Source organism: Arachis ipaensis, chromosome B01 (genome assembly GCF_000816755.2).
Source record: "Arachis ipaensis cultivar K30076 chromosome B01, Araip1.1, whole genome shotgun sequence".
In the NCBI taxonomy this organism is placed as follows: domain Eukaryota; kingdom Viridiplantae; phylum Streptophyta; class Magnoliopsida; order Fabales; family Fabaceae; genus Arachis; species Arachis ipaensis.
This window is the reverse complement of record NC_029785.2, coordinates 133,598,237-133,611,593: the sequence shown is the minus strand read 5'-3', so window position 1 is coordinate 133,611,593 and position 13,357 is coordinate 133,598,237. Positions and strand designations below refer to the sequence as shown.

Here is a 13,357-nt window from a genome sequence, read left to right as displayed (position 1 = left end):
TATTATTATTATTATTATTATGTACTTTGCGAAATCAAGCATGTTGACATGACATTGCTTATGTGAATTCTTTTAGGTGCATGCAATTTGCATTAAGTTTTTTAGATGGTTTCAAGTAGTAAGACATTTTAAATTGTGTTTCAGGTAGCTAGGTTAATTTATACAAATCAAGGGGTTGCTATTTTGGCTTTGGCAGCCAATGGTGTTCACAAGCTTTGGAAATGGCAGAGAAATGATCGGAACAGCTCAGGGAAGGTAACAAAGCACCTGTAATATGTGTTGTTTATACATTTTAACATGTTCTTGTTCGTTAGATTGTTAGTCTAAAAAATTTCCTGTGTAGGCCACTGCAAGTATTCAACCACAACTATGGCAACCAAATAGTGGAATACTGATGACCAACGATATCAGTGATACTAACCCTGAGGATGCTGTGTCATGCTTTGCACTGTCAAAGAATGACTCGTATGTTATGTCAGCTTCAGGGGGGAAAATTTCCCTGTTCAATATGATGACTTTCAAGGCATGTGGCTTTCTTTTTGAATGTTTTCTATTTTAATGTATGCTCTAAATTTTTGAATGTTTTCTATTTTAATGTATCTTTTAATGTATGCTCTAAATTAAGCAGTTTTGAAAGTTCTATTAATTTTTATTTTGTTGAACAAGCTTTCTTTTACTGGTTAATTGTTTCTGATTTTTCAAAGGAGGGGACAATAAACTAGCGAGCTTAAATAGATATAGCATGAAATTAATAGGACCTTGTGTTGATGGAGTCCTCCTTTCAAGTATAAAAGTACTGCAGTTATCAGTGGCTTGCACCTGGTTCACTTGAGGCCTTGTGTAGACTGCTTTCCTTTTATGCTCATTGCAGTTATACATTGAGATTAAACATCAATTTCTGTGAATCTTAACTGCAGACAATGACTACTTTCATGCCACCACCACCGGCTGCTACATTTCTTGCATTTCATCCTCAAGACAACAATATCATTGCTATTGGCATGGACGATTCTACAATACAAATTTACAATGTTAGGGTTGATGAGGTATTATGTCTATGCAAGGCCTAAAGCTTATAGTTGAGTTGTGTAGATTGTTAGTTAACTTTTGCTACTTTTATCTTATTATATCCCATGCCAAAAGGCATTGGTTGAGTGTCACAAGTTGGTTTTTGAAGTTTTTGACATTGGCCTCTCTTTTGATGTTTCCACCAAAGGTCAAAACCAAGCTGAAAGGTCATCAGAAGAGGATCACTGGACTTGCTTTTTCTCATGTTCTAAATGTGCTTGTATCATCTGGAGCTGACTCTCAGGTAAGGAAAATTTATATGGAACTATCGTGCTGAGTGGAGTGTTTCTTGATTTGATAAATGCTCAACTGGTTTTCTTATGTCCAACAGTTATGCGTTTGGAGTACGGATGGATGGGAAAAGCAAGCAAGTAAATTCCTGCAAATGCCTAATGGACGCGCACCAGCACCTCTAGCAGATACCCGAGTCCAATTCCATCTAGACCAGACCCATTTAATAGCTGTTCACGAAACTCAAATAGCCATATATGAGGCACCGAAGTTAGAATGCCTTAAGCAGGTAGGCTACTGCCTAGTTATATCTAAACACAATTATTGGTTTATGCATTTCTTTGCTTTGGTCGACTCTCTAACTTGATATTCTGGTTTTTCCGTTTTATATGATTAGTGGTTTCCGCGAGAAGCTAGTGGTCCAATCACACACGCTACCTATTCATGTGATAGTCAATCAATATATTTAAGCTTTGAGGATGGAAGTGTTGGTGTTCTTACTGCCTCAACACTCAGATTAAGATGTAGAATAAATCCAACTGCTTATCTCCTTCCCAACCCAAGGTACCTTTCCTTTATCAATTTAGTAAAAGATCTATCATTGCAATATCCTTTTCTCTTGTTATATACAATAATTAACAAAATTTTTGACAGCTTGAGAGCACATCCTCTTGTGATTGCTGCACACCCGTCAGAACCCAATCAATTTGCATTAGGACTCAGTGATGGTGGAGTACATGTACTTGAACCGCTAGAGTCGGAAGGAAGATGGGGTTCTCCACCTCCTACTGAGAATGGTGCTGGGCCTAGCACTGCTTCAGGTAACACTATTTCAGAGCAACCACAAAGGTGACAAATGTATTATGAAGTACTTTCACCAAGGACTTGAGTGTATGTATTCATTTCGGTTGCATATGATCCCGCCCCCTGTTGCGTTTACTTGGCTTGCAAGGGGAAGCTGCGGAACTTAGGTGTTCATAATTTGTAGGAGGATAAATCAACAATGAATCAAATTACTCACCTTGTTAATGGCTCCTTAGCCAATTTCTGCTCCATGGGTCTATCAGAGCATGTTCATTCGTCCAGGATTATTACCCATTAAGTTTATGGTCTAATTCGGCTGGGGCGTTGCCGATGGATGCTTGGTCAATGTAGCAACTCTATCAGTTGTGTTTATTTATCTTTACCTTCGATGCAAAGGATTCTTTTCTCAATATTTGGTGATTTGCGTTAAATGTTTTAAGAAATAGTCAGACATCGGTGATTGATTTCTTTGAAAATTTGTTAGATTTGCCGGTTGATACAAAAAATTATCAAAATTCGCTAAAATGGATACTTGGTACATGGCAAAATTTGGACATCTGTGGTTTTATAATATTCCTCTTTAATGATATCATATTTATCTTACATGCCCTCACCTCTTGTCTCCCCCACTTCAATACTATTCTTCCTTATACTGAACACACTGGTGGAAGTGAGAAGGATTACAGGAGTGGTCCAGAATTATGGATGCAGAAGGGTTTGTGTGGGAGAGATGCCAGATTGGGTTACTAAAGTAGCCCAGATCTTGATTATATTACTGGCTCAATTATGAATGTGGAAAGGAGTTGCGAACATAACAAGAAAGGTTTCATAAATATTTATTTTATTGCTAATGATGTCAACAGATCATTCTTTGTCCAATTTGTGGTTTGAAACTTAAGAAGACATGTAAATTTGGATTTTTGGGATCTAAAATGTATATACCACACACACGTCACGACCCGACACTTGCATATACTTTAATTTCTACACAAATTTGGGACATTAAAGAAATATATTCATCCTGAGAAAACGTGTGATTGTTTCTTTGCAATGCTCGGCAGCCAAGTCAATATGACTATATCATCACAAAAAGTTGAATCTACCTTTATATGACTATATCATCGATTTACAGTACTAAACAAGTATCAGTGGCTGGTGGCGCTTAGCGATCCTTAGACAGTGCCAACTCCCTCATGAAAACTTCAGTGTGTTAATGTTGCAACGGTTGTTTATTTGTTATGGTTGGTGGTGACAACTAACAACTAATTTCGCCTTCGACCAGACTTCCTGTTTCTCTTACTGTTGCCGGGAGTAGATTGCTCATAAGCCACTGGTAACACTGTTCCGTCCTTGATTCCATTTGAATCTGTCATCTTATCAATTGTTTTTTGTGCTTGCACAAAAATCTTGACATCCCTAATCTGTGTGTCATATCATTTAACCCATCACATAACGATCAACTTGGGAAACTTGTACAGAATGAGAAGAAATTATTGAGTGTCTTTAGCAATACCTGTTCCTCCATATCAGTTATCTTTTGGTTCATGAATTTTACTAATGCGGCTTCCCTACAGGATCACATATTCAGACATAAGCTCAAGATTTAAGCAAAGTAAATGAAATAAGTAATCAAACTTTATGTTTAACTCCTAACTACTTGACAGCTCAAATTTTGCAGACAACATGAAGTAAACATGTTTGTCTGTAGCCTTCCACTGCAAATAAAAACTATACCATCTACAATATTGTCATAATTACTTGAGTACTTGTAGTAGTTCAAATTTAAACTAACCAGGAAAAAAAAGGAAGAAAACTGCATTTACCTCTCTTCAGCTTCTTTAATTTTGTTTCGCCATAGCTGTTGATTTTGTATGAGCTTCTTATTCTCCTATGAGCAGAAAGAACTGGCTAAGTGAGAGTTGAAGGAAAAATAATGAAAATGCAGGAGAAAACAGGAAAGTTCACCTCAGCAACACCATTTCTCTCTTCTGTACACTTTTCCAGTTTATCTTGGATGTCCTGCAATCCAGAAGTTACAGCTTTCTCCACTGCTTCAGAGACAGAACTGTCCACTTTGCTTTTTGCCTCTGCTAGCAAAGATTCATAATACTACAACAACGGCACAAAGAGAATCCGAGTTCAGACACACATCAACAGCAATATTATTGCATCAAAAGATCATCACATGGAGGGAATCATTATTTAGCTTTAGCTATAATCCTAAAGCATTTATCACAAACCAAAACATGCAGGTTCAGTAGTCCTAAATTCTAACCACTCCTGTAATTATAATACTTCTAATGACATGTCAGGAACAAGTAGTTTCCAGTCAACCTTGATGACATAATATAGTCTATAGTTCCATACATCCAAAGCAGAGACTCTGTTTTCCATAGTTATTAAAATATCCCAGAGAATGAGTTTCAGGAGCATCAGTGTCAACTTACTTGTCTTTGAGTTTCCAGCTGAGATGTTAGAAGACGGTTGTATTCTTCCAAAATCTATTTTTGAGAAATAACAATGAATCACTAACCATGTATTGAAATGGGAAATATACTCGGAAACAGTCGTGCTAATATAATAACAATGAAGACTTAATGTTGTTAGAAAATTAAAATGCTATCCTATCAAATGATGATGTGGAACTATGTCTACAAGACAGTATATCTATTAAATGTAAAGCGGTTCATGCAAGCAGGCCAGTGTTAATTAATCACAGTGAGCAAGATTATATCAGACCCAGATATGCATATGTTTCTATTTCAGGCTATCTGTCCAAGTTAGCTTCAGCATAAACACAGGACACTCAGGAGTTTATATAGAACAAACATACTGCCTCAACTTTGCTGTTGTAGAGGGCTCCATCAATTTCTAGATCATCATGACATTCACACTCATCACAGTCTCCATTCTGTAGAATACAGCGGTAATTCATTCCCTCGAACTTGCCATCAACTTTGGATTGATTCTGGTTCAGCCGATGGACGTAACTGTCACCTACATAATCCCATATTTGCTGTGTTTTGAAATCAAGAGAATAACAGTGCTGGGTGTCTTTCCAATGCTGGATAGCATGTCCTTCCTTATATCTAGAGGAGGGAGACAAAGGGAAAAAAATTATACCAAAATCTTTCCACAATATGAATTAATTGGGCCTTCTGTACACAACTTATCACTGAAAATTGAACACTTCAAATGATTATGTTACCTTCCACATCCAACAAACCCGCAAATCATACAAACCCAGGAATCATCTAATGTTCCACAAACAAAACAACTTGGTTTCTCATCTTGCTGTTGACAGAATCGACAGACCTAAAATATGATCATAATCCCTTCAGAATAATTGTTAGGCAACATTATAATCCTTTCATGTCACTTGCAATAAAACCAGAAACAGCTGTTGGTACCAGAAATTCCCGCATAATAATAGTAAATACAACACAGAACAATCAAACTGCAAAAGTAGTGTTGAAAATTTATGTTCATATGAGGTCACTCTATTTCTAAAATCATACACGCCGAGATGTAGCAGGCATATAGTAAGCTGCTTCCTTCCTGAGATTTTTCAGAAAGTAACATTTTGTGACAATAGAATTGCCTAAACCAGCCAAAATAAGAACTTCAATACAATTTGGAAACAAGAATCGAAGGAATGAAAAACCTGCTTACCTGGCAAGACAAGTACGTCCACTTTGAAACACAAGGGCATTGAAAGGAGTGATCGCAAAGTGTAGTGAGTATTCCACTTCTATCCGGGTCCAATCTCTCTATCATTCAAAGAGCAAACCAGAACACACAAATCATAAACATCACTTCACAAGATTATTTCCATCCTCTAAAAAAATAATGAATGAAGCAAAACACACAAAGCCACAGCAAAAGCAAATGCAGCCTACCGAGGCAAACTGGACAAGTTGGTATTTCAGTACATCCATCAGGAGGAGTCCCAGCAATATCTGCACATTCTGAGTACTCCACAGAAACCAAAAACAGGATATGGCACACCTCTGCCTAAATTTTAATCATCATTTGCAAAAGAAAGAGAAAAGATAAGCAAACTAAGGTAATTCACTGGAAGATTGGTATACATATTAAGTGAATGAATCAATTTCATAAACAAGACATTAACCTCTCCAGGAGAAAAAGTCTTGCCATTGAAATTGGTATAAAACGCATCAGCTGCACGCTGATCCTGAAGTTCAATCAGCACACTGTAGCGATCTTCCATTCCATCATTCCTACACATGTCAAATCACAATTTTGGGATTTCAATGAAAGAAATATGCAAAGAAAGCAACAAACGTTTGCGGAACCAAGAAGTAGAAACGGTACCTGATGAAGAGGAGGCGGTGGAGATGGTGGAGGTGGGGTCCGCACCAGCGAATGAGGTCATCGAAGGAGAGGTAATTGGGAACGGCGAGAATGAAGACAAGAGAAGAGCGAGAGCTAGGGCTTGGGATCGAGGAGTGAGAGGAGCTCCGGAACAAGTGGAGAACCCCTCTTCGCTCCCTGAATTTAGGGCTCGAATCTTCATCGTTCTCGGAGAAGATGGATTCAGGGTCCAGAGGCTGCTCCGAGTCGACCGAGTGAACTCGGAGGAAGAACATGGCGCAGATTCTTAGAGCAAGAACTCAACAAGAACAAGAACGAGTCTCTGCTTCTCACTTCTCAGGGGTGCGATGTGGCGCAATTGTGAAATTCGTAAATGTAAGGGTCGAAAAACTAAATATAAATTAAATTCTCCCCGAGAGATTAGAAAATCAGGGGCAATTGTGTAATCTAATACACATGTGACGTTGGTTTCATTAGATTTCGCAAATTAGATGAGGATAAATAGGCAACTTTCCACTTCGAGTATGTGAGACTTCTTTTTGCTGTTAATTGCTAGTGATTCATGACTAGGTCTGTATCATTTCTTAATTAATTTTCCTTTTAAACAAAAAGAAAGCAAAGTGTGACGTCAGCGTGTCTGGTTTAAGACTTAAGACGACGAGTTCTGCGACAACCAATTAAGCAAAGCATGCTTAACATTACTAATTAAATATCTAATATATAAAAAAAATCTAAACTCAAATCGGATTCTCCGTTCATTACGCGGTTTCGCAATCTCTGCTTTGTCTTAACCTTTTCTCTTTTCTCTCTTTACTCCAATAAACTTAACGAAAGTCAACGGATCTTTCATTCTCATTCACGGATTTTGACTCTTCAAAACAGGTAAACGAAACTCAAAACTAAACGATACCCAATTCCCCCATTTCGAAAAAGTTTCGTTTTTTGATCCAATTCCGATCCACCCGCCATGGCATCCAGCACGATCCGGAAGGCAATCGGTGTAGTGAAGGACCAAACGAGCATCAGCATCGCCAAAGTCGCCGGAAATTTGGCCCCTGAACTCGAAGTCCTTGTCGTCAAAGCCACGAGCCACGAAGAGGTTCCCGCAGATGACAAGTACGTAAGGGAAATCCTGAGCCTCACTTCGCATTCAAGGGGCTACGTCAATGCATGCTTGATCACGATTTCTAAGAGGCTTTCCAAGACGCGTGATTGGATTGTTGCTGTCAAGGCCCTTATGCTTGTTCATAGGGTTCTCGTTGATGGGCACCCTCTTTTTGAGGAAGAACTTGTGTATGCAACACGCAGAGGGATGAGGATCCTTAACATGAGTGATTTCAGGGACGAGGCTCATTCAAGTTCTTGGGATCATGCCGGTTTTGTCAGGGTTTATGCATTGTACCTTGATGAGAAAGTTGAGTTTGTGGCTTATCAGAGGATGCTCAGAAGTGGTGGTGGTGGTGAATCTGGTGGTGGTGGTGATGGTGAATTTAGGGATGAGTTTGGTTCTGGAATTGGTAGGAGGACTAGGTCTTATGGTGATGTGAGTGAGTCATATGGAAGAGAGCATAATCAGAGGAATGAGGTTGTGACCCCTGTTAGGGAGATGGGATCTGAGAGGGTTTTGGAGAGGTTGAAGCATTTGCTTCGGGTCCTCGACCGTGTTTTAGGTTGTAGGCCGAGTGGCGCCGCCAAGAGTAGTAGGCTTGTGCTAGTTGCGCTTTACCAGGTTGTGAGGGACAGCTTCAAGGTTTATGTGGAATTGTGTGATGTGTTGGGAGTGTTGTTGGATCGGTTCACTGAAATGGAATATGCACATTGTGTAAAGGCCTTTGATTGTTATGTTGGCGCGGCCAAGACGATGGATGAGCTTGTTGGCTTCTACAGTTGGTGCAAGGACATGGGAATTGCAAGGTCATCTGAGTACCCTGAAGTGCAGAGAATCACGGATAAGCTTCTTGCCACACTTGAGGGTTTCTTGAAAGAGAAGACTATTAGAGCAAAAAGTCCTGAGAGGAACATAGAACAGGCCAAGGTAACTGTCATAGAGAAAGAGACAGAGACAGAGCCAGAAATCAGTGAGATGAAGGCACTCCCGGCACCTGAGAACTTCACACCAGTGCCGCCACCCTCGTTTGTTGCGCAGCCTAAGCCGGCAGCTCCTACTCATAAGGAGACAAATGATTTAGTGGATTTAAGGGACAATGGCAATTCAGCTGATGAGCAAGGGAATAAACTAGCATTGGCATTGTTCAACGGACAAGCAGCAGTGAGGGGAGAAGGTTCTTGGGAGGCATTCCCTTCAAGGTAGAGACAAGTAGCAACTTGTCGAAGCAAAAAGCCGATTTGGCAGGTGGATTTGATCCACTGCTACTGAATGGGATGTATGATCAAGGTGCTGTGAGGCAACATGTGAACACAAATCAACTGAGTGGTGGGAGTGCTAGCAGTGTGGCACTCCCAGGACCCGGCAAGACCGCCACGCCGATTCTGGCTCTGCCTGCCCCGGATGGAACGGTGCAGGCAGTAGGGCCGCAGGATCCGTTCGCAGCGTCGCTGGCAGTGCCGCCGCCGTCTTATGTGCAAATAGCAGACATGGAGAGGAAGCAGCATTTGCTTGTGCAGGAGCAACAAGTATGGCAGCAGTATGGGAGAGATGGGATGCAGGGTCAGGTGGGGTTAGCAAGGGTTGCTGGTTCTGGCTACTATGTTGCTGGCCCTCAACCTGTGATCATGCCTTATGGAATGCCACAGTTTGGTGTTGGTGGTGGATACTACCACCATGCACCTTTTTGACTTGCATTGGTTCGCTTTTTATTGGGGCTCTTTGCTTTTGCGCCAAACTATGTTTTTTTTCCTTTCTTTTCTATGAGCTATGTGGTATATCTAAGTTTGTTTGGCAATGCGGTTTCCCAGGTGCTAGAGGGGATATCTATACATATTTAAGAGTTTTGTACTTGTCAAGTATTAAGTTACATACTACAATCTACAACAACAACAATAATAATTGTTATTATGAATGTTGTGTACTCTTTCTTCTCTATGCTTTTCTTTGAAGATTAATGATAGTAGTTACAGAATGTAACAGATGACGTACAACCCCTAGCTATAGCATCATTGTATGTATGTTTCTCATATCCATCCGCATTGGCGTGATTTCATTAAAAATGATACTAATATTACAAGGTGGACAACGACCAGGGCAATGACGTAATAAAAATCGGCTCCGCCCGAAGCCTGTGGAACCCTATTGTCACTAATGACTAATGAGTGACGCTAACGAGAAACCTTATGTAATTTGTTCAAGTTCCTCTAATTTAGTATTGGCAATGGTAACTCCTGCTAATATCGCATATATGCAATGACATTACTTGCTTTCATCGAAGGCAGCATGGCTATACGTGTCTTTCCCATCAGCCCGCTACAGAGTTGGTGTAAGATAGAACGATTCACGCGGCCGACAAATGTATTATCCAACACCGACAAGAATTAAATACAATTATTAATTATATAGCTTTCTCACGTTCCATGCATCTTTAGATATATCCTTTTCCATGTCAAATAAAATAAAAGGTATAACCTTTTCAACTACCCTTCAAATACCGTTCAATAGAGATACAATTATGATTTTGTTAGCAACAAAAATGTATACACAAGCTACAACATGACCTGAACTCGAGAAACGTAACGTGAAACAATCGCTGGTGACTGCGACCATCGGATTTTGTTTCACAAAAGACTATGGTATCATGCTACCTACAAGATTCTACGTCCCTACAGCAAAAGGCATTCTGGGTTCGGTGCATTCCATTTCGGAATGCTGCCAATAACTTAGAAAGAAAAATGAATGCAGGCAGCACCTGAATGGAAATCAAACTACAGCTTTCTTTTCACTTGTTTCATGGATATCTAAATGCATCGTATCAAAGCCCTATACACTCATTCATAGTATGGGGGCGCATCCATGCAGAGATGGACCAATTTTCTCTGGTATTGCCCAAAATATTCACTAACGGCAATGACATCTTCATTCTTCGGATCTAAGGCACGCAAAGTTAGTAGATTATGGCCTATTGAACTTAATTCATCTTCATCAACAATACCCAAGTTCGAAACAATATCTGCATGAATTTCACGGCATGCAAGGATAAACATTGCAGCTGTGTCAGGAATTTGTGCTTCACGAAGAGCTGCCAATGCCTCTTGAAGTGCGCCGGCGGCAACGTACAAAATCAGAGCCCTGCATCGGGTGATTTGAACTCAAATTGAGTGAATGGTCAAATAGCGTGTTAAGTTTTAAATAATGCAAAGCAATGGTACCTCCAGATATTATGTTCAGTGTGTAGGACGTACCCAGCCCACCTTTGCAACACCCTGCAAGAATCGACTACGAGTCAGAACCTGGAAAGCTCAAGAACTAGACAACAGGTATAGTAAGTTCAAGGCACAATATCACAAATACTAATGTGAATTGTTTTTATCATTCAGCTAGAAACTTGGTAGCTATGCTGCACAGGGTAGTGAGGATTATGACGTCAAATATAGAATGTACTTAAAACAAAAATGTAGCGAGTTGAAGTTAGAAATCTGTTTCAAAAATGAGTATGAACCTTGCATAATCTGATCCCTTTAAGTGAGTAGCAGCTAAGGTTGCAGCATCTGCCCAGCACCCTGCATCTTGTAGCTGCATAAGATATGACAGTGCATTTGTCTAAGAAAATCGAGCATATTATGTTGATAACTTTAATAATTTTTATCGTTATTGCACACACAATCCATCAAGCACCAAAGCCATTGTTTACAACTTCAAAAGTTAACCATAAGATAACATATCTTAGAAGTTGTGCGCATTTGTTTCATGTATTTGGCACTCTTAACAGTGACTTTAAGAAAGCAAAGCAATACATGAATTGTATTATAAATGCAGCCTCACCTGGGAACATGCTTCTTGGTGTCTTCCAACTGCGCAGAGAAGATGAGTGCCAGAAAGTGATCTGTCAGCCCTCACCATGTTGGCCGCAACAACCTAAAAAATAGACCTGATATTGTAAATTACTGAATACAAGAATTACATTCTTGATGTCAAAAAAAAAAAATCAAATTTTAAATACCTGCATGTGTTAGTTATACTCACCTTCACTGCAAGTTCATTAAGAGACGTTGAAACGGCAGATGAGAGAGCAACAGCACGAAGTGCATTCACATAGAAGTAAGAGCTTTCTGGGGGAGTAGAAAGCAATAAACTAACCGCGGCTTCTAGGTTGCCAACTGACACAAGCCTGGTTGCAGTGAATTCAGGAATTTCCGAGTGAATATATATTTAGAAGGGTAATATTCTTACTCAAACTAGTAAACAAACAAAACTTCAGTTTCAGTCATATAACCGCCAAGTTGCAGTCATTCCTACTACTCGGGTACAACTAAATATCGGTTATATATCAACATGGGATGGATAAGACCTATATACAGTGTATTGAACTACTATGATTTCAAATTAGCACATCGAGACATTAGTATGTTGAATTAAGCCATATCCACTCATGTACTCTCAACATGATAATCATCGAAATGAGATATTTACTTACTCATGTATACGTTTCTGTATAGCTTCTTCATCTTCTAATTTTTCATGCCAAGAAATACGTTCACTAGCGCTTTTCCACAGCTCTTCTTGGTCAAAAGCCATCATCCTTAGTTGACCTTGACTCTGTTAAAGAAAATGAAGTCACTTACAAGAACTTGGCACATTACGTTAAAAGGATCTATTCAAACAACAATTGGAGTGAGGGAAACTAAAAACCATGTAGCTGATAGAAACCTAAACGATGAAGGATGCTACTCAGGAACCTCTGAGCAACGGATCCTGACGTGAAAGATGCTACTCAGAAACCTAAACGATGGATGTTTTTCAATGACAATACATCTTACCCCCATTTCTTCTGTTTGTTTTCCCTTTGACGATATCCTAGATAGTAAAGATGTCTCATCATCTTCAGAGATAGTTTGCGCTGTTGGCGCTTTCGGGGGAGGCTTTCTCAATAACTTCTTCATCAAATGTTTAAGCGCTTGAGGCAGCTGTAACCAAAACAAAGCTTCCGAGAATTCCCCAAATATTGTAGCTGTGAAGGCAAACCTTGCAGCACAGCCTTTATCCACAATAGTAGCATACAACTTGGCTCTCTCATCATCAAGTATGCAACCTTAAGAAATGGCAATATTGGTAAACACCAAAAGCATATATTGTTGGATAGCAAAATTTCAGAATCAGAAAACTCTGGATAAGAGTGATAGACCTTCTTTTCGATATGGTTCCAGTACTTTTAAAAGCATCTCTGGCACCACAGAATCACCAAGAGATGGTATGCCGATCATGTATGTTCGAAGATCCCCTGTAGATGATGGAGTCCCTGGAATATAGTGAGGCCTCTTCTTTATCGTTGTACTACAAGTATTAAACCAAGAAGGTTTAACACCAAATTGCAATATCATGCGTAATGCCTGTAGCATTAGCAAAGATTTACTTAAGCAATAAATAATAATTAATTAACAAGGAGCTGAGACAAGTAAAATTTGACATGCATTTGCAGAAAAGAAATATGAAAACGAAAAACCAGATTAAAATGATTTATACAGACCTGTACCAGAAGTAAATAATGGTCCAACCTAGACTAAAGAATGAAGCCCTAATTGTGACTCAAAAGTCAAAACACAAAAATGAAGCATATTCAATTTAGTTTTAATTTTTAATTAGTAATGCTTGTTGAAGATTAAAAGAAACAAAATTTTAAGTTACCAAAGAATGCAATGCATTGAAATTTCAAATGCTTCCATCATTACAAAATCCAACACGAAATAAAGATATTCAGCTATGTTGGTAAAACCAGTAAATTAGTGTAGGAATACTACCAGGGCATGTGGT

The 13,357-nt window shown here is 39.3% G+C and overlaps 3 protein-coding genes and 1 pseudogene across 3 annotated transcripts in view; 2 read left to right on the top strand and 2 right to left on the bottom strand.

The window, feature by feature from the left end:
- Positions 1 to 2,439, top strand: part of LOC107640243 (topless-related protein 4-like) — a 7,858-nt gene extending 5,419 nt beyond the window's left edge. The window contains 7 exon segments of the mRNA XM_016343784.2: positions 145 to 255; positions 344 to 523; positions 918 to 1,046; positions 1,217 to 1,312; positions 1,400 to 1,588; positions 1,697 to 1,863; positions 1,954 to 2,439. Coding sequence (XP_016199270.1) covers positions 145 to 255; positions 344 to 523; positions 918 to 1,046; positions 1,217 to 1,312; positions 1,400 to 1,588; positions 1,697 to 1,863; positions 1,954 to 2,152 — 1,071 coding nt within the window. The 3' untranslated portion in view covers positions 2,153 to 2,439.
- LOC107640229 (BRCA1-associated protein) lies at positions 2,928 to 6,995 on the bottom strand. The gene is made up of 11 exons (XM_016343773.2): positions 6,439 to 6,995; positions 6,236 to 6,344; positions 6,003 to 6,117; positions 5,776 to 5,873; positions 5,312 to 5,418; positions 4,937 to 5,192; positions 4,551 to 4,604; positions 4,069 to 4,212; positions 3,927 to 3,991; positions 3,617 to 3,671; positions 2,928 to 3,524 (listed from the first exon to the last, which is right to left on the bottom strand). The coding sequence occupies exons 1-11, from the start codon at positions 6,711 to 6,713 to the stop codon at positions 3,366 to 3,368; spliced, it is 1,437 nt and encodes a 478-aa protein (XP_016199259.1). The 5' UTR covers positions 6,714 to 6,995; the 3' UTR covers positions 2,928 to 3,365.
- LOC107640237 lies at positions 7,269 to 9,458 on the top strand (annotated as a pseudogene).
- LOC107640220 (WD repeat-containing protein 11) overlaps positions 9,994 to 13,357 on the bottom strand; it is a gene marked incomplete in the record, with an annotated part of 11,563 nt that continues 8,199 nt past the window's right edge. Inside the window, 8 exon segments of the mRNA XM_016343765.2 lie at positions 9,994 to 10,678; positions 10,759 to 10,812; positions 11,049 to 11,122; positions 11,372 to 11,464; positions 11,573 to 11,717; positions 12,024 to 12,145; positions 12,367 to 12,638; positions 12,732 to 12,936. Coding sequence (XP_016199251.1) covers positions 10,378 to 10,678; positions 10,759 to 10,812; positions 11,049 to 11,122; positions 11,372 to 11,464; positions 11,573 to 11,717; positions 12,024 to 12,145; positions 12,367 to 12,638; positions 12,732 to 12,936 — 1,266 coding nt within the window.